This window comes from Phaethon aethereus, assembly GCF_964289735.1.
Source record: "Phaethon aethereus genome assembly, chromosome: 1".
Classification (NCBI taxonomy): Eukaryota; Metazoa; Chordata; class Aves; order Phaethontiformes; family Phaethontidae; genus Phaethon; species Phaethon aethereus.
In genome coordinates, this window is record NC_138575.1 from 68,025,552 (window position 1) to 68,049,509 (window position 23,958).

Sequence of the window (23,958 nt, forward strand, 5' to 3'; positions counted from 1 at the left end):
CTGCTCAAGCAGGACTACCTACAGCCAGTTGCTTGTGACCATATACAGACAACTTTTGAGTATCTCCAAGGAGGGAGACTTCACAACCTGTCTGAGCAACCTGTGCCAGTGCAGTTTGTTCCAGCCATGAGCATAAATGGTCGTTCTTGGATGCTGCCAGTCAGAAAGCCCAATTCTACCCTTGAGTGCAGAGGGTCAGCATCTGTTATCTCTAACGGAAACTGCCATTGTGGAGCTGTTGAGAAAGCAGTCTCACTCAGGATTACTTTGTGAATAACTGAAACAATAGTTCTGTTCCACAAAATACTTAAATTGTATTCCTCAGAAAATGTGGATCCAAAAATCCTAAGAAAAAAGCTTATAGGTGGTCTTTTGCAAAGCTGTATGCGTATTCTGATAGTCATTTGTATAAGCAGTATCACAAAAGGGCTGCCCATTGGAGTAAAACTCAGTCTGCGTAGGAGCTGTTGCATTTATTACAAGCTTCTTACGCAATTAGGCTGTATCTCTGTGCTCTGCTGTATACTGACTTGCTTTTTGGGTCAAATCCTGCTGACTTTATTCACATCATGAGCCCTGCTCTTCTTTGCTTAGAGTATACCTGAAAGTATAGTGAGTGAAAGTTGTCCCTCAGAGTTATTTTGTAAACGATACCCTCAACTAATGGATCTTGCATCATTTCAAATTAACTTGGAAATCAGATTGCTTTAAATTCATGTAACAGAAAATGAGGAAACACATGAAAGCGCAAAGCTATTAAGGAAACAGTCAGCTGAACACAGGGCTGTGTGGAGTGGTTACATTTCTGAATCTCAAAAGAACAACTGCAGAAAATACTTCAGCTGTCAGCAGTTCCTCGTCCTCCTCCAGATGAGACTGCTGATATAATGAGAGGAGGGGCAATGAAGAACAAAAAAGGATATGTTTGCGCAGAGAAAATTAATCAGCGTTAACGTGTGCATATAGTTTGTATAATGCTTTTCATCTCCCTGAGGGCTTTGCAAATATATGACCTACAAAGTAGGTAATTGATAGTTGCTGCTTTTTTTCAGGCAGGAAAACTGAGGCAGAAGGATTAAATGATTTCTCCAGAGTAGGTCTGTGTCGGAGTCCCTGGATCTCATACTTTGCTCAGATCGCTCATGTCCTGCTTTGCGATATTTGGGTTTTGCTCTTACCCCAGACTGGCAGGCAGCTGGCATGAAAAGGGAAGGCAAACCCTGGCAGTTTGCAGCAGAGATGGGCAGTTTCCAGCCAAAGGATCTGGAGACACCCGCGCTCTTGGCTCTTGAGTTATGAAGAAATGAGCTCTCCTACATGCTCTGGGTGCAAAATGACATGAGTGGTGAGGGGGACTTCTGCAAACATTCATGACTATGGCAGAAAAAAAACATATGGGGTTGTGTTTTTCCCTTGGGAGCACGGCAGTTTAATAACGATGGGTTTAGGAGTGGCTCGCGTTCTTTATTCAGAACAGCCTTTATCAGTTTTCTTATGTCACATCTTGAAAAGGGCTTTTCCTGTCCTTTGCTATTCCTTCTCTAAAACTCAGCAAGTCAGAGATTGTCGTTTGGCTTTATTTAGGCAAAAATACTGAATCACATAGAGAGAACCCAGTGATCTATGGTTCTGGGCTTATGCTGGAAGGTGCTTTTCTATCTCTGTTTGATGTAATAGCCTTTTATCAATATTTATGGATGTGACAGCTGCGTATGTGTGTCACAGCCTGAAGTCCTAATTCACTGTTGCTCAATAGTTACCTGGGCAAAATTTCAAGCATTTTCTTTTCAATAAAAGTTAAGTAAGGACCCAAGGATTTATGTAAAAGATGCTGTAAATAGGAAACAAGAAGGAATAAGCCTTTTGCTCGATGTCTAATTATATGGTTGGGCCTTCCTTTCTGGGGATTGATGGGTATTTGGAACACAGCAGCCGTGCCTTGGGGGAGAGTGATATGAGCTAAGTCAAAATGGTTGAACGTTTTCTTTAACTGGCTTTAGCAAAACAGATTTTTTTTGAGAAAATATTTCTTGTATTTAATTTCCATTGGAGGGTTACAAGCACGTATTGTTTCAATTGGGAATTTTTAATAATACTTTAGCCTGAAAAATTTAATAGGAAAACAATTTATTGTCTTTCAACTTTTAATTTTAATTTTGTTGTTTTCTTATCCTTAAGAGGGGAAAACTTGTTTTCAGGAGGGCTAGGGGTGTGAAATACGGAGTGGTGGATAGGGTGCAAGTCTGTAGGCCACAGTTTTCCAAAAAGGCATCAGAATAAACAGCTGGATCAGTGAAAGACTTAAACCACTGTGGGTTTTTCCCCTCTTCAAAATGTCAACGTACTTATGCTTACTGCGTGTCTGCTAATGCTGCTCAGAACACCACAGACAGCCTAATTGTTTGAAAATCAAGAACAGTGTTGTGCATCCAGTTACGCTGAGGCATGAGCAATTTCTCTGAACTTGAACAGGAGCACTAGCTCTTGCTCTGTGTTGCCCTTCACACAGAGAAACTGGAGGGGCAATGCAAACTCTTGTGCCACCCAGGTGCTGCCCGCCCTGCTGACATGCCAGCAGAGCTGGGGTTGCTCTCACCTCATGGGATCGGACCTTTCCTACCAGAGCAATTCCTATGTTTTCCTCACCTTTCACTGCTACCCTGATAGCCGTGGCTCCTGTCTGGGCTGCTGTATTACACCTGGACAGCTTAAACTGTTTTCACTATGAACCAACAAATCAACCAAAACATTGCTACATGGCTTATTTCCAATTTGCTGAAAGCAATAGGCAACCCAGCGGTACCTGCACCGTTTTCGTGGCAACTCATTCGTGGTGGATATTGCAGTGAGTGGGTTGCAGAGTGCACAGTTACTCTTTCCCAGCACAGGCAATTACGAGTTGCTGTCATTTTTTTCACCAGCTCCTCACTATATCAAAAGTTGGTGTTGCAACCTTAATTGTCAATACTAGAAGGTGAATATACAGGATGGCATTTGCTTCAGTGTCTATCTAAAAATCTGCAAGCCAGCATCCGGAAAAAAGCGCACGTGTATTTTTCAGGAACTTAACACATCATGTTAAAGCTTTCCTCGTGCCATAGCAAAGCAAGGAACATATGGAAGTTTTGCCTTTGCATAGAGCATGTTTTTGATTCTTTGTGCTAATGCATTCATTCCAATTAGTGTAATTCTGTACATTACTAACTTTTGCAATTGAAAAGGAACCTGGTAGGTAGTGGAATCATCTGTAATTTCTATGAACCTGAATATCCCTGAGCAGAAGTCCCTTTTACTTACAAGGCAGCCACTTGAGGATGGGACTTACTGGTGCTTCTCTTTTCGAGGAGCATGTTATGCTTTCCACATTATCTTAATTTTCTTAAAGACCAGTTGTGTAATGGGATGGTGTTGTCTTTTCAGTTTCCTTTGCCACGCCTTTCTTTAAGGTTATTTGAAGTTCCAAGTTTACCAGGAACTGAATTCCTGTTTACTTATTCAGCATTCCTTCAGTATTAGATCAGATCTGGTAAGGGATCATCTGATCTACAGAAGCAGCTTCGCTTTTCAATTGGAGTCAAACCCCAACACCAGCAAGTCAGCAGTGAAAGTCCCATTGGCTCTGTGGAGCCAGTTTATCTGCTCCCTGATCTCAATTCAGCAGCATAATTAAGCTTTTTGCCTGCTTTCAAGTTAAATCCACAATTCATTTGGGATTTGGATAGCTAATACAAGTCACACCTGTTCCATTTACTTAAAAAAACCCCATGATTTTAATCCCTTACTCTATTGCTGCTGTTCTTGCAAGGGCCGCGGAGCCACCAAAGTTAGAAGGGGCAAACTGGATTATGCTCCCTGTAATTCAGCGAGGGACCTGAGGGGACTGGGAGGGCGTTACGTGATGGCGGTGGGCCAGACCCCAGCCCCAGCCTGGTCTCTTTTTACCTTGAGGGGTGCCCATCCCTGCTTCAGGGTGTCAATTTGAGCAGCAGTCTGCAAAATGGCTTGTGGCTGGAGGAGAGGAGGTTGGGACCTTGGCTGAGGTGCGCGACTCCAGTTCTGCTTCCCCATCCCAGCGATAATGACTCCACTCTGCCCTTCAGAAGCGGGCAGAGAGATTTCCCATTAATTAATGAGAATTAACTGCTTGTAGAAAGGCTAAATGCCGCAAGCATCTACCTTTCAGATGCGTATCCAAACCTAAGCTCCCAGCTTTTGAAGGCTTGCCCGCCCCTATTAAACACTTCAAGGAGAAATCAAAGCAGCCATCCTCTCTTAATGCAGGCAAATAATGCTGAGACACCAATGCCAGATATTTTGGCAAAAAGCAGTAAAGACATAGGAATAAAAGCCAAAATGATTCTGCAAAGCTGAAAAAGATTAGCGCATGGTGCGTTTGGTCTAGACTGCAGTCTTGTGTTATTTCAACTAAATTTAAAACATGCTTTTGAGAAGCATGTTGCATTTTGGCCATGTACAGTTGATTCAGTAAAAAGATAAATTTGTGTTAAGTATGAGCATTGATGGCTATACTGGAAAGTTTTTTTGGTTTAATGTTGATATATTAGGTTAAAGGAACACCTTCAAACGCATTACTTCTGCTCTTGAAAAAAATACATATATGTAAGGATATTGCTTTAAAAAATAGTAATAAATTAAGTTAATGTCAACTTGTGGAAATAATCTACTTGGTTGTGCTGATTAAAAGAGAAATTCTTATTTACAAGGGAATATGCTGCCCTTAAGAAGATGCCATGTGAAATTTAATAGAAAATAGTTTCTTACATGAAGTTTTTGGAGACTTGTGATGGAATTGAATGGAAAATTATATCCTTACTGTAGAATTCCAGAAGTTATTACAGTACTTTAATTAAAACTGAACCATATAGACCCTTACCCAGTAAATTACATAATTAGGGAAATTTCTGTGGAATCCCCATGGAATTATATCAGATTTTTCAGTTATAAACTGTTTTCCTTCTGTAATGCGTGTAGTAATCAAAAGCCTGAAAAGTTTCTGTATTACCTGGAAATATTTCAGATAGGAATCTGTTGGAAGGATATCTTGGACTCAAACACTCTAATGAAGCGGGTTTGTTTATCACGTGAGTTATTGGAAGGAAGGGAAGGGAAATGTGTCCAAATGTTAAATAGCCATTCAAAGGTTAGTGAAATCATTCATGCCTAGTCCATATTTTCTGTCTAATAAGGAAAATAAGAGTTCCTGCATTTTCTCTAATTACAGCATGTTCTGACTAGAGGACCGCATTGCTAGTGGAGGTAAATCATTTTGATGACTTAGCTGATCATGTCTAAGTGTCTTTAATACAGGCCTGCATAGCTTTTAATTTAGAGCCAAGGACAAAGTCTAACACTAACTCATATAAGGTATCTCCAAACTGGATGCATTCTGCCAGTGTTTATGGTTCTCTATGTCTTTGTATTATGACTTGCAGACCTTATTCCAGGAAAAGGCCTCTTAATTCTGGTGAAAATTTGACATTTTATTCAGCAGATTCAGTAGTAACTTAAGTATACTGCCAGTTACTTGGTTGTCACAGTCATGTTTCTGAGCTGTAAGGCTTGGTTTTTTTTCCAGTGGGATCTAGTTTGTATGCTAAATATTATATCTTGATGGTGGTTCTGATGTCTTTTAAAACCTCTGGTAACCAAGGAAAAGAAAATTAATTCTATGTCATCATTACTGGGTGATTGGCAATTTAAACGACGCTTTTCTCTTTGTCCCCAAAACTCAGTACCAGTAACAGCTACATAGTGAATGCTGCTGGCTGGCTGTGTGTGATGGAGGCACATCCCGCATCCTCCTTGCCTTTGGACATCTAGTCTAAAGACGTGACTGTTCCCACAAGTTTTTCACTTGTCGTCCCAACTGGTTGAGGAAGTTTTGATACAAGATTTTCCTATGGAAAATGTGACATTTTAGTTAACCCAAAACTTTTTGCCAAGATGCACTGACTACAGTGAAATTTTAGGTAAGAATGCTGGAAACAAAAGACTTCTCTGACCCAAGATGGAGTTTGTGGTCAAAAGGACATGGATGACAGAAATGGACAGTTGGATAGATGTGGCCCAGAATTGCCTCCTTGGTAGAGACGCTCATCTGAGAGTTGGGAAGTCACGGTCCATCTGCCACATCCCAGCTTTTTTCAGGATCATTGGCACTGGATCTACACACTGCTGGATCCCCCAGTGGGGTGGCAGTGTGATCCAGACCTGATTCAGGCCCATGCTTGCATTTCTGTCAAAGGAGCCTGTAACTCACTGAATTTAGGCTAGCCTTGTACCAGCTCAGAGAGAAATTCTTGATCCCGCAGTAAGCTTGGCAGCACAAAGTTAACTTTCTCAAAATTTTTGGAATACATTTAGACCAGCAGACCATGGTTATTCCAGATTGGCACTTGGGCTTTGACAGCTGGTGAATTTTGGGGACCCCAAGCTTGGAGCCCTACAAGTGCTCTCACTGCATCCCCAGCTCTCAGCCTGACCTGGCACAGCGGTTTGAATCTGGGTGATCCAGGTTGCAGTGAGTGCCTTAACTTCTGAGTTTTGGGCTTTTCTGGATGACCTGAGTGCAACCTAGGGTGCACATACAAATACAGTGTTACTCCAGGCAAAAACATTTTTTAAAAGTCCAGCTTTTATCCTGGCCCAAAACAGCTCCAGCCTTGGAAATCTTGACATTTGTTATAAAACAGCATCTTTGCTACCCTGCCAGCACTGCGTGTTGCTGGAGCTCCATGCCTGAGAGTGCTTTTTGGGGCAGAAAGAGCCACCTCGACCATGCTTGTTTTCGCCAGCGCTCCCTTCCGCATCGTGACTGCTGCATAGTGAGGCAGGAGCAGCCTGCATGGCATGCCAAGCGCACTTTTTGCCATCAATTGCTCTTCATTAGAGAAGTGTGAGCAGAGCCATTGAGTTTAACCTGGATGAACTGCCTCTTTCCCCTGCAGCAACAGCCCTGCCTGCAAGCTGCATTTCAGCTGACTTTGGCCCTTCCTCTCGGTGCATTTCCTCAGCTCAGGCTGCAGAGCTGGAGCGGCTTGGACCGGGAACACGAAAAGTGTGTTGTGCCAGGTAACATGTGTGGGACTCCGGTGAGGAAGTTTGTGGGGAACTTTAAAACCGAGAGAATCAAATATTTGCATTCAGCTTTTGGACCTGGCAGCAGACACCGTCTTTCGCAAGGCTGCACTCCCCACTCTCTCGAAGGGCAGCAGCAGCGTGCGCACTTAATTTGTTATGCACTCAAGGGTTAAGCTTGCTTCAGAGCAGCTTGAAAGTGAGGGTTAGTTTTTATGGAGGGAAAGGGAATCATCTTAAATAAGTGCTGGAAATCAAGAAGGAGGTTTGCAGCCCAGAAAGAGCCTCCGGGGTGAAATGTCAAAGCCAGGTGCGTTTTCTGGTCTCAGTATAGTTTTGAGATAATCCCTTTCATTGCATTAGCAGCCCCCAAACAGGGCAATATTTCTTCCACGCTTTGATAGACTGCTTATAGGCAACTCTTTTCCTAACTGATACGTATGTATGCATCTGGATTCTTACCTAGGCTGAGCTCTGAAATCTGGAGTAACTGCTTTGATGAAATCAGTGGATTTACTCCCAAGTTTACATGCATGTAGTTGAGATTAAATCAGTTTAAAAAAAAAAAACACCAAAACACCCAATTACTTCACAAGATTTGACCTCCCCAAAATAACCATTAAAAAGTGTGAAGGAGGCATCTTTTCTGCATGGTTTCTCCCCCCCGCCCCCCTTTTTAACTCTGGAGTTTACAGCCCTGCCTGGGTTAGGAAAGGCTGGGGCTGCAATGCTGGTGTCCAGGCTGGTTCCCTCTTGCACGGTGCCTACAAACTGCGGCGCTCAGCCCACTCTGAGGGGAGCGGAAACCTGCGCTGTGCAAAGTCGCAGCTCAGAAAATACAGTAAGATGCGTGGGTAGAACATGCCTCAGTTTTTAGGGGCTTTCTGCAGCAGTAGGTCTCCAGGCAGTTTCTGGAGGAGGTCAGATGGTTTCTGATGTAGGCAGGTAGCTGTAGCAGGACATCCCAATAATCTTGGGCTGCGGCACTAACCACACCTGTCTTTGATTAGATGCCTTTGCCAAGAACAAAATGCAGCGAAGCCATTTCTGGCTTTCATTGAAAAGGGATAAACCTGATCCATGGAGGGAGAGGGGAGTCTCCTGTAAGCGTTGTCAGTAACAGCCTCGCCTTGGGCAAGGAGCCATAACGGCCAAAGGAAAGGTTGAATTTGTGATCTAATTACGGAAGAAGTGTTTGCAAATATTAAGTATCTGCTGTTTTGGCTCTTGTTTTAATTGGACGATAGGGGTAGCGCGTCGTGGGAAACGGGGTCTGTGTGCCACCTCGTTCCCATCTGCTGGTGCCTCCTCTCACTTCGCTTCCTTGCAGGTGGAGCGATATTAACAAATCACGGAAATTATAAATGAAAATCTGTCACTGCACAGCTCCCTGCGTGTGATCTGTCAGAAACACCCGGCAGTGATGCTGAGGGTTTGCCTGCCGGGTGCAGCCCTGCCCTTGCTGCAGTTCAGGACACGCCTAAGGTACCGCTTTAGTACCGCAGGAGTCTGAAACGCGAGGAATCGTGAAACCATTGGCCTGTTGGTCCTTGTGCCAAGCTCCCCTGCAGCATCATTGAATTTCTGAAGCCACAGGTTCTCCTGTAATAAGTGTTCTCATTTTGAGCCCACAGAAAAACTATTGCCATGTTAACATGTAAGGCTGTTCCTCAGGTCCTGCTTTGCATCTGACCCGGGGGACCAAGCTGGCATGGACTTTTCAGAGTGGGGAACAGTTGCTGTAGCAGGCTGTTGCTTATCCTACAGGGGGAAAAAAAAAAAAAAGCTTAACAGTTTTACAGTAATCCAGTGGAAAATGGACTTAAAAAAATAATAGTGGGTTGGGGATTTTGCTTGTTTCCCATTGTTTTGTTTTTGCTACAAAGTATTTCAGAAAAGTGCTTGCATGACAGGGGATGACAATGCCAAGAGAAAAGCCCTCTCAGGAAAAATGGTCCCCTCTCTTCCCCTCCCTAGGAAATGCTAGAGTTAACAAAAAAACCCCAAACAAATCTCAAACCCACAACCTTCCAGCCTTGATACATAGGCAGATAACTATGGAGATATCTGGAGTAAGATAAGTAAGACTAAACCTAAGAGTAAGTTTTTCAAGTGGCACATAGGTCTGTGATGAAAGGTCCTTTTGAGATATTTTCATTTTTTTCTGTAAATGTGAGTAAAATTTGATTTCCTGGCAAGCCAGCACTAACTTTTGATACGGAGTTGAGTCCCCCGTCACTCTGAGAAGAAAATGTATCGGAAATTTTTTTTGTGTTTGTAGGTGATGGCAGGGTCACATCAGAATTCACCACAAAGGAAGTGTCTTAGAGTCGCCAGGCAAATTACTTTACTGAGATAAGTGCAGTCTCACCTGTATGGGCTCTTCCCACCACAGCACCACTGCCTGGGCTGCTGCTGACTCACTGAAACTCAGCACAGCTTCAGATGGCTTATCTGAAGCCGCATGAGGTTGGGAAGAAGGGGAAATGGGATGAACTTGCATCCCATGGGTGAAGCACTGTGGGGGGCTCTCTGGGTCCAGCAACCGTCGGGGCATGATGCCGCTGCAGCAACTCCATCTTAGCAAGCTTGGTGCTTTACTGGTTCAAAACTTCATGATCTCTGTACTCAAGCTAATTTCTGTATCAGGACTGTTGAGTCTAGTGTGAAAGTGTCTAGTGTGTTGTAGGATACCAGGGATTATGCATTTTTGGGACTAGGAAACAATAGTAATATAATTATGTTTTTTTGGCAGATGCTTAATACATTGGTGTGGACACTTTTTTCTTTTGTTTAGAGCAGACCGTGGTTTCTGGAGGAGGGGTCTGGATTTGCCCTGATTTCATCATAATCGTTTGGCCCTAAAGTAGAAACGTAAAGAGATACGCAAAAACTACTAAGGACAATAGCTTTGGGGATGTTGCAGGGAGCTGTTTTGCAAACAATTTGCAGCATGAAATCACAAACACACATGCTTTCCTGGCAACAAAGGACACGCGAGTGCTTTCTGTGCTTTGGGAGTCCTTGGCCTGCAAAAGACCTGCAGCCAGGAATGTAGGATCCTCCCTCAGCCAGGGGATGGGCTTGAAATGACCATGTCATAAATAAAGCCATGAAAAAGTTGCGGCTCCACCTGACACTGAAAGGTCCCCGACAATGCGGGTGCGTCTTCCCCACCCTTTCCTTGATGACCTATGGCAGGAAATCGTCTGAAGTTTTAAGCTAAACTTGCCAGGTTCTAAAAATAAAAATACTCATCTACTTCATGCTTTCTGATCCTTTTTCTTCTTTTCCTTTCTTTTGGTTTCCCGTGCACTTCATAGTGCAGGTACATTGACTGTAGGCTACTTAAGGCTATAGTTGTGGCACAACTACCACTCAGTCCTAATGTTGTCATGGTTATCTCTTTCTTATTAAAGTGTAAATCATGCTTCAACCTTGCCCTCTTTAGCATCACTCCTTTAACCTCACCCAGCTTTGTGATTTGGGGTTCTGGTATGTTAGCTCTGTGATCCCCTTCCAGCAGCCATTTGGGAACCCATTTCCCTCTGTATTCGTCCTTACTGCTGAATCCTGTATGTAGTCTTGCTGCCTTGCTGAGTGTGGATGTAGAGCCTGCCTTTGGGTTACTTACCTGTTTATCTTTCAGGGAGTCCTGGGGGCTTCTCAGCAAGATACCTTGGTTTCCCTTGCCTACCCCCCTGTGTTGTGGGTAGAGCCCTGGACTGCAACTTCGGTATTTTGTTTCCCAGTCCCCTGTCAGCAGAGGAAATCACTTTATTGCCACGTTTCAGGTTCCTGCTCTGTAAGAGGAAGATTGCAGCAGATGTCCCGTGCAAAGTGCTGTGGGAGCCCCCGAGGGAGGTGCCATGCGGAGCTGGGCACTGCTGTGTACCTGCACTGTGTCACTGCCGGAGCTGTGGTCCGAGATGAACCCTTACTCCTCTGTGGCACCCAGCATCTCTCTGAAACTGTTGTGGCAATGCACTGCAGATGTTCAAGAATAAACCCCTGGAAGCAGCACCCTTCCAGTGGCTGTGTAAGCTGTAACGCAGTGCTGGCTGTGCCCTGGACAAGCAGACTGAGTGCTGCTGCTAAGGCAGAAATTCCCAAGGGCTGGGGCAGGGCTTGACATAAATACCAAGACATTGACGTTTGCATTTTTTGTTTTCTGGACGCATTCACGATTCTATTAGAAAAGGCCTATTCTTGAAAATGTGAAGGTGTAGGGAACTTCCTTTGAAAATGGCCTTGTGCTAAAGCAATTAAATAATGTTTATGTCAGATAATTAATTCCAAGGGAAGGATGAAATTGCTGAAAGGCAAAATAACAGTGTGAAAACTGTCTGCAGGTTTTTAAGGCATTTCTTATTGGAAGGGGAAGGCTTATTACCAAGATTAGCTTTTCAGAGCTTTTAAAGTAGAGTTCAATAGCTATAAAGGCTGGATTGTTTGGCACCAGCATCTCGGTTTGTAGCTCTAAATGTCTGCTTGCAGTTAATGTAGGTGCAATAAACATGTGTGCGCAAAAGAATTCATGGAAAAAAACAGTGCAAGTGCCTTAAGAAATGTGTTGCAGCAAAATGCAAGCATAGTTAAGTGAAACAAAAAAATTATACCCACTTCTGAAAAACAGGAGAACTCTAACCCAACAATGAAGTACTGAATGATTGTCAGATTTTCCCCCCTGTGCCTGTACCTCTCTGTGTCCTACACAGCACCTGTACTGTGCCAGAGACAGCACCACTGCCTGGTGCTGATCAGTATGTACAACAGAGGCACTTTTTTCCTCAGTAAAGGCAAGAACTATTGTACCTCTCCATCCTTAGGAAATCCAGGCAATAGCAACGTGCCCAGCCCTCCAAAGAGGGCAGAGAAGCTGTGGCGAGAAGCACGCTCACTGCTTCTCCAAGATGGGCTATTTTTCTTTTTCTGATTTCCAGATTGACTGTTGCCATATCTTGTGCTCGCTTGCGAGGTCGCCTCTGACAGGGGAATTGTTTTCTCAGCTTTTCTTACCTCGTAGCAATCTCACCGGACAGTTGCTCCAACGTCTCGGTGCAGAGCAAGGAAAGCCTGTAGGTCTCCGGCCAGAGCGCAGGCAGGTGCCGTGAGCTGTCTGCCTCCAGCCTGCCTGTGTGCAAGTGTGGGGCTCGGCTGGGGCTCAAGGTGGGCCAGTCCTGGGGAGGGCTGCTCTTTAGTGTCCAGATATTGGTGGTCCCCAAGTGTTATTCCAGATCCTTCTGCTCCCTTTTTTCTTCAGGGGGAGCTGCCTTGGCTAAGATAGCTTTTAAGTCTAAAACTAAATCAGGAGCTAAGTAACAGCATTGAAGAATTGCAGATAAGCTAATACCTGTAATTGAAATTCCTTTTTAAAAATGCCAAGTAGAATTAGTGGGGTACTAAGTACAGCAACCGAAAGCGCTCCATTTCCAGCTCAGAGGGGCATCATTGGAAGAATTAACATAGCACCTGAATTAAGGTTAGTAGTTACTGAATTGATTTAAAATTATACAGGAATAAGACTTCAGTTCACAATGCGGTTCGCTTCACAGAAAATGCCTCAGTGGTTATGCATGGAGAGCCATGAAAGTGCCGGGAGCCTGGGCGCTGGAGAAGATGGTGTGTGGTTTCATGGAAGGGCAGCGAGGAAGCTCTGCTGGCACATCTCAGCTGTTCTGGACCGGGCACGAGAAGGGACGGGCTGGCCCTGACGTAGACGTGCAAGACCCGGGCAGGCACTCCTGCCTTTTGATGTGGCCTCTGCCACCCGCTCTTGCTGCGGCGTTGGCTACAGCGCTCGCTCACCCGCCTCAGCTTCGCAATTTGTAAACTAGAATTAACAGTGGCCACCACTGGGGTTGTTTAGAGACTTCCCTATGTTAAAATGCTTTTCACTTCCACGCTGCTCCACTAGTGCTCAGTATTACTGTTATTACACGATGCTTTCTTAGCTTGCTGTCTAGAAGAGCAGCTGCTTTCCGCGGGCTGGTGTAAGCTACCATTATGTTGGATGGTATTATATACACTACTGTACTTCTGGCATCTGGGTCTATCATTTAGATTGATTTGAAAATTGTATAGTGACTTGAGGAAAACTGCTGTTGAATTGGAGTTTGTTAGCCTGGAAAATATAATTAGTCAAAAAAAACCTGTAATTGTGTAATAAATGCAATACTGAATGGTCTTGCATATAAACCAGAGTACTGGAATACTGGAATATAACTTTTGGTACCTTTTCCTTTTTTTTTTTTTTTTTTCCCTAGTATGGGGTACTGCATCCTTTTTGTCCATGGTCTAAAAAAGCTGTCTACATGGTTAAGTAAGTGGAGAATTACTGTTCTGACCCTCTTTGCTTTACTGCTGCTGCTCTTCTCTTGGAAGACCGTGAAACAGAACGAAATTTGGCTGTCACGAGAATCCCTTTTCAGGTATGGGTGACCACGGGAGAATACTTGCATTTTTGTATAATTTAAAATAAGTTTGTTACGTGGAATTGTGTTCTTAGCACAAGTCCTGCTACTGAAGCATTGCGGTGATTAACATTTTGATTATTATAAAATAACACCTACTTTCTGTTTTCTGGCAACTGTGCAAAAACTGGTGTCAGCACTTTATATGCTTATGCGCAAACTTTGGTTCTGGCAATCACATTTTTAAGACATGCTGTTTTTAAATGACTTCAGTTCTGTAGATTTACCAATAATGTAACACTTTCCTTTTTAAAGACATAGCAAAGTTAAGTTGCAACCCTCCAGAACACCATAGTAACGCTACTGAATATATTGAATTTTCTTTAGCGATGTTCTTAATGACAAAAATGAAATGCCATGAAGTGCCAAACTTAATGTAACATTTTATTTGATTACTCTTTGCCAAACAGGTCTCTTTACAACCTCATTTTGATATATTTTTGCACTGAAACAGACTCTTTCATTTTGTGTTTTGCTAGCAAATGTATTGCATTTGCCTCCAGCTGCTTTCAGCAGTTGTCTAATTGTGAAGTAATTGCAGAAACGCAGGTGATCTGCTCATGGGTTGCTTAGCTTTATTTTCTAACTTATTGGCCAGAGCAAAGTTTAATTTACACAGCACTAAAGAGTATGAAATTACTTTTTATGTGTACCCTTCGGTCTTCAGGAAACACTATTGAAGTGGTTGGAGCTCCTTTAGTGGGATTTTTTTCCCCAAAAAATCTGGAATAGGGATTTCTTCACTCTGACATAATTCATTGCCCATCTCCTTGAAACACTGTTTGCTGTTCAAACAACAGCAGCCATGGTGACCAGTCTGGGCTCGCGCAGCGATCCCCATAAAGCACACCTCCAGTCCAAACCCTTCTGGCCAACGGTGGCTGCTCAGAGGAAAACCAGATGCGTTTCCAAGTTGGACAACTCTCTTGTTGAAAGGGGAGTGGGAAGATGGCAATTCCATATGCTGAGTTGCAGGCATCATCTGGTATTGCATTGCGTACAGTTGTAATCACCTGTGTTTAAGAACGATGAAGCTGAGCTGGAGTGAATGATAGGAGGACATCTCCTCCTACTGCGGAGCACTCTTGGGATGATAATGGGGTGCCAGGGGGTCTGTCGCAGAAGAGGACGATAAGATTATGTCTGCTTCATTGGATGCAAATGGACTTCTGTCCATCCTGGAACCTCTGTTCAAAGCAGGGTGGCCATCTACAAACCAGCTCAAATTCAGAAATGGTGCCACTGCTTCAATGCAGCACTGAGCTAGAGCAATACACCTTGCCTCAAGGTAGGGATTTGGTGTTGCCCAAGGTAGTATGCAGGGCTCGGTGGCTTGGGCTGAGCTGGCTCACTCTTCAGCTCAGGTCTTTTTGGGACAATTCCAGGAAGGAGATCTGCCCTGGGCTTTTGAGGAGAAGGCAAGAATGTAGGTGCGCTCCTGCTGGGTCACCTCGTATCGTGGCCTGCCCCTGAGAGCAATCAGCAGCAGATGCCTAGAAAAGCGATGCAAGAACAGGGCCAGCAGCAGTGATGCTTCTCTCCAGTCCTTTCCCAGCTTGCAGTAATCTGCAGTTTAAAGACTTCCTGAGTCGGGAGTTACTTGATTTTTATTTTTGCTTTTAACAGCCAATGATGGACTTTTCTTCCATTAATGTCTCTGACTGCTTTTTCGAATCTATTTATAGTTTTGGCTTCTACAGCATCCTGTGCACCGGGCTCTGTCATTAACTTACACAGTGTGCGCACTTCCCTTTTGTATGCTGTGAGCCTTCTGCCTGATCGTCTTGTTTGGTGTCCCCTAGTTCTGGTGTGTTCAATGAGTCATGAGTAACCGTCAGCTTGTCACTTGTCCTCTGCCTTCTGTGCCTTCCCCATGCCCTCACCCAAGGCTGTCTCTTTTTCATGCTGGAGTCTGCTGGTTTTGAACTTCCTTCATGTGGAAGCTGTTCTGTATTTCTGATCCTGTTTGTCGATCTTTGCTGGATGCTTTCAAACTCTAATGCATCCTTTTGTGCAGGAGACCAGGATCACCTTTCAAGACACGTGTGCAGCGCAGTAATGTAGGACTGTCTTCTGTTTTTTTGTTCTCTCGTACTAATCCCTGGTCTTCCACTTGCCTCTTGTAACCATTCCTAAGCGCTGGATGATATTTTCACAGCACTGTCCACACAAGCTCAAAGATACCTATTGGGAGTGGGAATATCCGATTTACAGACATCAATCTTTGTGCAGATTTATGCAGATATAGCGTGTGTGTACACACTCTCTGATACTTGTGCCTGTACTAGAATTGCATTTCATCTGCCATCTTCTTGCTCAGCCTTCAATACTATGAGATCTTTCTGCAACAATTTGTAGTTAGCTTTAATTCCTGCTGTGTGATTCACGTTGGTGTTATCAGCAAACGTGTCATCTCCCTGTTCACTTCCCTTTCCAGATCCTTTGTGAAAATGTGAAGCAGCTCAGATGCCAGTGCATGTCTCTTGGGAACCCAGCTTGCAGTCTTCTTCAATTGTAAAAACTGTTCCTATACTTGTGCTCTTTGCTTGCTGTCTTTCAACTAGGTATTGATTCACAGGAGGACCTTCCCTCTTATTCCATGATGCCTTTAAGAAATTGGAATTCTTTAGTGAGGGATTTTTATCAAAAACCTTTTTGAACATTCAGGTGCACAACATTGATGTATATGATTCTGACTGACTGGGCTATGTTTGGATTTTCATAAAAGCTTTTGATAGTTTCAGCACCACATACCTATTGAGTCCATCAAAGAACAACAGATCTGTCCACCTAATTTCTTTCTGCAAAACATGAAGTTAATTGTTTTCTGTTGGATTGTAGTTACCCAGAATTTTGATAGAACTAGTCTTTATTATGTTTTTTCCCAAATTACCTGGAGTGGAAACCAGACTTGCTGTTTGGACACAACTTGCTGTTGCCCTCCACATCCCTCCCCTTGAGCCAAAGGACGTCACGTTCATCACCTCCCATTTCTCTACTGTCAGCCTCATTTAAATGATAGGTTACATACCACAGCTAATAGCAGTTTCACGTTTGATTTGCTTTGGATGCATACTTCCAGGCCCAATGGATTTATAAGTGTTCTTGGTGTTAATTTGGTTTTAAAGCCTTTTTTACTGCTGCTTCAGTTTGAGACAGTGCTTCGGACTTGCCCCTGTCAGGAAAGGCTCTAGTGTGGCAACCTCCTTCGGTTTCCCTGTAGTGAGCACTGGTGCAGATAATCTATTTAGCTTTTCTGCCATGGCCTTTTCTTCAAGGACTACTTTTAGACCTCCATCATCTATTTGCCTTAGGGCATCTTTGGTGGATTTCCTAATATATTATTAGCTCTGATGGCTTTAGCAAGTTTTTCCTTAAATCTCTTTTGGTCTGCCTAATTATGGTCTATGTTTAACTTGCCGAAGTTTATACTCCTTTTCCTTCTGCAGCTGTGATGTTCACTTTTTAAAGAGTGTTTTTAATTTCTTATAGCCTTCTTTACTATGCTGCTTAACCATATTGGCCGTTTTGTTGTCCTTTTAAGATCATCTTTGATAGGTGTTATACATCTATCATGAGTCTGTAATACGGTAGGACTCTTCTTGTTGCTGGGTAGGAAATGCAAAAGAAGGATAGTACAGCAAGAAGATAATGTCATCCCAGGAGTGGGAGATCTCCTCTTTGGGGCAGAAGGAGGAAGCTATATGTAGGCTGATGAGGAGAGGAGGGAGAAGTGGATGGAGGCATGTGCAACAGCAATAAATTAGAAAGGACAGAGGAGGAGATAAGGAACAGTAAAGAAGTATGAGGGAAAATAATAAGGAAACAGAGCAAATATATAAATGTGGGAAAGGAGACATAAATCAACCTACTTGGTAGTCTCTCTGTCTGTTGAGTTTTATTCTTTTTTTAACTAGTATGTGCTGAGGGAGTCTTTACTGCCATTCCTAGTTCTTCATTCTTCTTTCTTTTGCTGCTTTAATTAATTACTGCTTTTTCCCTCTTATCTTTTTCCCTTCGCTTCTACTTTCCATTCCTCCATTTGCTTGGATGTGTTTCTTCAGGGTTGGTCTGTCTCAATTCCCTGGGCTTTGGCTGAGACCTGTTCTGTTATACACGCTTTCTCTGTGCTGGTCCAGGGGATGTTTTTGTACTCAGCATGTTATCAGTTTTGTGCTTGCACATCATTTTGTCCCATTCTCAAGGCTTACCTCTCTTTGACATTGTGCTGCCAGTGTCAGCACTGTTGCCATCTCTGCTAAAGGGCTGTCCTGACAGGTCTCCAGCCCAGGGGCCAAGTTTTTGGGATGCAAAAATGCCACTGGGTCCTGACCAGAAGGAGCAGTGTGGGGGAGGATGCTGCGTCTGAGGAAATGCTGCATCTCCACATAGGTGCGCAAGGACTAAATGGAAAGCAAATATAAGTATAGTATAAGTATAAGAAGTGGCCAAATACATAGAGATCTAGATATTTGAGGCATATTATACCAACAGATCTGTAGAAGCCCCGAGCAGTTTGTCTTACTGTATTGGCAGGTGGGCAAGGAGGGCTTGCTTATTGAATATTTAAGGAACTACCCTGTAGAGCGAATGCGCAGGCCAGGAGGTCAGGCTCCAACCGCCGTCAGTGTTAATGTCTGAAGCCAGGGAGAGGGAGGTGAGGGCTGTGGGCTAACCTCTGCATCCGCTGCACCCACCTTTTCAAGGTTTGTGAAGCTGCCACGTTTCCTATCGGTCCTGGAAAGCATCTGCATGTACTGCCCATATTTGTGACAGTGCCTGGAAACACAGTTGTAACCAGCAAAGGAACTGTACAAAAGTGACACTCTCTTAGTCAGCAGTTTTGCCCCCCGAGCCAGGTCTGCTGACTTTAGTAATTTGCAAAAAACAACCCAGCCCCAAAGGTGGCGTTTACTGCTGCGTGCTTTTATTAATTCTCAAACCTAGCTCAGATGAAGAGAGCAAGTCCTATTGCATTTTGTGCACCTTCTACAGAATAGCTTAATACATCCCAACATCAGTATCTGTGAAAATCAATACAAGGGTAGGAGGCCAAGAAAAGCAGTTGTTTGTGTCATCCAGAGAATAATTTGCTGTAGAAAACCTTTATTGATGATAATAATTCCCAAAGCAGAGGGGACCCCATCAGTCTCCCAGGGCTCCTGCTGAGGCAGGAGTGGCCTCATTTCCTTGTAAACTGAGCACATTTCATATGGAAATCACAGAAAATCAATGAAGCCTCTGCCCTGCACCCAGTCACTTTGCAGAGCAGAACATGCACTTAGGGAAACAACAGAGAGGATCACAGGAGACTTTTCCCAGCTGAAGTGGGATTTGGGTAATAATGCTGGTATTTTTGAGGTTGGAAAATACCAGTGGTATTTTATTTCTCTGATTTACAGCTAGTAAGCTTTTGCCTTTCCATGGAGAGGAAATGTTATGTAAAAGGGTTTGCCTATTGTTTATTTTCCATTTGTGTCCCTTACTGCTGTTGTAGAAGTCAAAAGGGAAGGAAATCCTCTGGAGAAGTGATGTCCGATCTCAGATGGGGCCAGTGGGTGCCACAGGTTTTCAGAAGGGCACGTGTGTGCTGGGTGGGGGAAGAGGGAAATAGGAGAGTTTGGAAAAGCACGTTGGAAAATTAGATTGAAATTGTGAGAGACTGGGGGCTTGCAGGAAGCAGAAATGGAAAAACATTGTGTTCTGCTTTGTTATTTATACTCCACCCTTTCCTGCTTGGCTTTCGTTGTGGGTATTATTGTTTCCTCTGTCAACGAGCGAACAGCATATTTGGTCAGAAATCAATTAGCAGGAGTGTTTGCCTAAACTCTCCTAAAAAAATCCCCTCCGCGTCCAGCGCTGTGGTTGCTCCTACCTCCCACTGCGCAGAGACGCCAAGCAGCCTCAGTCATTGCTATGTGCATTTGCAAAATGAAACACCCCCCTCCCCGCCCGTGCAAGGAGAATAAATAGGTCAGGGAGCGTGAGCGGTGTGATGCAGAAGAGAGCATCCTAAGAGCCTGGACCCAAACCGGTATCTGCCTTTCTTATGTCACCCTCAGCCCAGCACACAGAGGAAAGAAGCTTTATTAGTGACGGTTTAATAAATGGGAGCAGCGGGATTAATAATAAATTCTACTTAAAGGGAAACAAGTCTAGAATTAAAATATTTAAACATATGCATCTTACTGTTAAAACTGTATCTCATTAGAACTGAAGTACTTGTGCACATGTAATGCACTCCTCGCCACGAACTCAGTTTGCCCTGTTTCGGCAGGGGCTGTAGCAGAGCCAGCAACTCACTGCACAAAGCACTGAGATAGCAGCAGTTTTGAGTGCCTGTCCGTGTCTCTGACTGTAACGCTGGCACTGATGTAATGAAACCCTCTCTGTATAAGAATTAATATTCCAGTAATGCCCAGAGGTTGTAAGTGTGTAGTTAATAGCTCCCAAGGCCAATGGAAATTAACACAGCCGTAGCAGTCACACATTACTTGCTGCTGGTGCAGTATATCTTTGTGAAAACTAATATAGAAAATCATTCTCTTAAGAATAGCATCAATTAACTGATTTAATTCAGCGATTAGTCACAAAACGTCTTATTCCTGTAGTGCTCCCAGTAAGTAATTTGGAAATACCTGATGATTAGGAAGCCAAGTGCAAGCTGTATTTTTAATTTCTGTAGGCAAACCATGGCTGTGTTGTGCTAAACTCTGTAAGGCAGCTGTGGGCGAAGCTTTGAAAGCTCTCACAAGTAGGCATTAGTGATGCTTGATACCGCTGGCTGCAGATAACCAAAAAGGTACTGTATTTGCCACTACGATTCTCCAACACCGTTTTACAACTAAATCCCCGACAAAAGGTTTCTGCAGCTGTGGGTGCGTTCTCCCCATGGGAGAGGGTGTGCACCCCGTTGCAGGGGCTGTGTGTGACCCCGTCTCGTCATGATCAACTTCCTTGCCCACCAAAGTTAGACAGGAGAGACAGACAAGGCAACGCAACAAGACTTGGGAATTTCTCAAGCCCTGCTTTTCCTACCTGAGGTAGGAGGGTCAGAGATGATGCGGGGAGAAAAGACAGCAGCTGGCAGGGGTCTACTTGTGAGCAAGGAACGGTGCTTTGTCTGCTTTTATATGAGCAGATTCATCCATCCTTATTTCCCATTACCTTAGAGAGCGCCTATTTATGTGCTGGAAAGGATTCCCCCGTTAAACAGAGTACCGACTTGTCTGGATTCTTGCAGGGGAAATGTTTCCACGGCGTACGTGCTCCTGTGATTTCTTTCTCTCTTTAACCTTGAAACAGCATTTCCTCTAACTGTGCAAGGTGTGCCTTGCTTTCTGTGCTCTCAATTAAGTAAATAAGCATATGCTTTCTCTTCTCCTTTTGTCTTTGTGCCCTCATTATTAATTCCAAATGTTGAGTCCAATCTACACATGGCAGGGGAGATGAAGGGGAGGGATGGGGTGGCTGTGCAGCCACATGTCCTCAGTCATGTGTTGTAACGCCAGAGTGTACGACTTGCCAGCTGAGGGCAAGAGTCCCATTAGCTCTCGCCTCCTGGCCATGCTCCGCACAGCGCTAAGAGGTGCCGGCTTGCTACTCAGAGTATGCCATGCATCCCCTCTAGTGGCTGATGTGTATGGAAAAGATACCTTCTTTCTGCTACCCGCAGCTCACAGATTTAAATCACGATTTTCATAAGGCACTTCGTGACACTCAAGTTTAAGTAGGGAGCCTGTTATGGCTATATAACAGAAAGTACTACATACTTTCCCCTCTAAATATCGGCCTTTTTAGGGTCTTTCAATTTAATAGTTCAGATTTTGAAATATGACAGCATCTGGCCACAGGGAGTTGGCTGCGGTGACAGTGGCCAGGACGAGTCGAATTGCTGCCACATATTTATGTCTGCCCACGGCACGTGGCGTGGCAGTGTGTGGGGCAAGCTTGGGGTTGCAACGTTGAGTTGTGTTGGCACGAGTGCGCAGGAGGCAACAAGGCGCTCAAAATCCAAGCAAACTTTTCAGAAAAAGGGACCAGGAGAAGAAGGTGGACCTCGGGGAAGGTGGGGTAACCTGGTCACTAACACTGTCATGCTTCTGTTCCTTTTCACAGCTCAGGAGTGAAGACCCTACCCCACAATGCCAAGGTGCACTACAACTATGCTAATTTTCTGAAAGACCAGGGCCGTAACGTTGAGGCGATCCACCACTACAAAACTGCTCTCAAGTAAGTCCCTTGAGGGCCTGGTGGGGCTGTGGCTGTGCGGTGCAGCCGGCCGTTAGCCCAGCCCTTCCCCGCCGGGCACGGGACGGGTTGCCTGCTCCTCACCCCTGGCTCCCGCGGGGCAGCTCGGCTTTTGGAGGGTGGGAAGGTTCTCTGGCTTTGTGTTTGTATGTTGTTAAATGAGGTAGCCTGGCTTCCCTCCAGCTCCACGTGTGTGTGTGTACGTGTGTGTGTGTTTGTGTGCACACTTCAATATATTGGATAGAAATGTTACCATAGCTACACGTTGAGCAATGAGGTGTCATTTATTCAGCTGAATGTACAGTGGTAAGCAGGAGGTAGTTGTCATAAGTGCATTTTCAGGTTCCTGGGCCATTTATCTTAGTAAATTGTTAATGGCGCATGCCTGGAAAATGCCAGTGCTGTAGCAATCTGAAGTGCAGTAATAATAATAGTACTTACTACTTGTATTGAGGCCTCTGTCCACTGAGCTTTGCATGAACACTAAACTAATTGATCCTGAAAATGCTCCTGTGCAGTAACGGGGTAAATATCATTACTGTGGTTCTGTACAGGGGGAAGCTGAGGCAGGAGGGCGAGTTGCCTTGCCCGTAGATACATGGTAAATCTGGGCCAAGGGCTGGGCCGTAATATGTGGTATGTCCTGTAGTATCTCAAAAGTGCCTTCCTGACCGGGCATGGATGGGGTCACTCCCTGTGAGCAGCATCCCTCTGCTCTCTGCTCCCATGGGTGCAGTTAGTGCAGCTCAGCCGGGGCCTCAGCTGCTCCTCACTGCCCGAGTTGGTGCCGCAAGCAGGTCCCCTCAGTTCCCGATTCCTTTACCTGGGTCCTGGGGGCTTGGGAGAAGGGACAAGCCCCTCAGGTGAATGAGTGCTGGGAAAAAATGGGGTTGGCAAGGATGGAGGGTGCAATGTCCTTGGGGAAAATGGGCATATGTGGCAAGGACAAATGAGGTGAGGATTGGCTCCGATGGACAGTAAGGGCAGAGCTGGTTCTATAGGGCATGTTGAGAGGTGCAGTCTTGACGTGGTACATCTGGAAACTCCAGAAATTACATCTGTGTTTTGTTTTCTGGCCAGCTGACAGGGTTATACAAAAGGCCCTCCAAGGGCTCCTAAGCCACCCAGGTTAAGCTGTGAGGACAGGAGTTCACTGTCACCGAGGAGGGCCTGAACCTGGGTGAAGGTGATTTTTAGCTTTTTTGAGCAGCATCCTGTTCTGTTTCATTACACTGGGCATTTAGGAAGTCATTTAGAAAAACCTCCATCCTATTTTTTTTAATGTTTCCAGGAATGGAAAATCCAGCACAACCATCAATAAGTCGTACTGGAGGTTAATTACCCTGGTTGCTGAAAATGTCCTCCTTTATTTTTAGTCTGATTTGTTTAATATCAGCTTCCAGTCATTGGATTTGTTTACACCTTTAAATGCCACACTGAAGAGCCCATTGCCAGAAGTCTTATTTTCCATAGAGTGATCAACTCCTCCCTTAACCTGCTGCTTGATACAACCCACCGATGTAGCTGCTAGTGTTTTCAGTGGTATGCAAATTTTTGCAGTCCTCCAGTCATTCCTGTAGCTAGTCTCCGAACTTTCTCCAATTTACCAGAAAAGGCCATTGTAAGTTAAAAAGAAGAGAGACTAACAAATGTTATCCAAGCCCTGCAGTGAACATGCTAGTACACAGAGTAACATAACTGCTCCTACTGACATCACCTCTCTAACTCGGCAGCTCCCATTTATTATAATTATAATGTTGTCTTCTGCTCTGCGGTATTTCAATTATGAAAGAGCTTGTTTTGAGATCTGATTGCAAACATTTCCTCAACTTTATTAGATAGCACAGTTTGTGCTGATGGTATTATTGTTTATAGAGCATCCAAAGCCTCGAGAGGGCTTGGAGCCACGCAGACCAACTGAGCTCTTCTCTAGGTGCTCAGTGTCTCAGTGGCACCGGTGCTAGTACCTCAGTGACTTCAGTAATTTCAGGATTAGTTGGCACTTTTGAAAAGCGAGCCCCTGTTCCCACCTTGCACATTCACTATCTGACCCAGCAGTGCAGACCAGGAGTCAGGAGTCTCCTGCTGCCTCCATCACTGGGAAGCCACATTACTTGATCCCACCATCTTGTGTCTC

The 23,958-nt window shown here is 44.4% G+C and overlaps 1 protein-coding gene across 1 annotated transcript in view; it reads left to right on the forward strand.

Moving 5' to 3' along the window:
• TMTC1 (transmembrane O-mannosyltransferase targeting cadherins 1) overlaps positions 1-23,958 on the forward strand; it is a gene marked incomplete at both ends in the record, with an annotated part of 144,531 nt that overhangs the window by 84,847 nt on the left and 35,726 nt on the right. The window contains 2 exons of the mRNA XM_082012675.1: positions 13,365-13,529; positions 21,690-21,803. Of these exons, the coding sequence (XP_081868801.1) occupies positions 13,365-13,529; positions 21,690-21,803 (279 nt within the window). The remainder of the gene's footprint in view (positions 1-13,364; positions 13,530-21,689; positions 21,804-23,958) is intronic.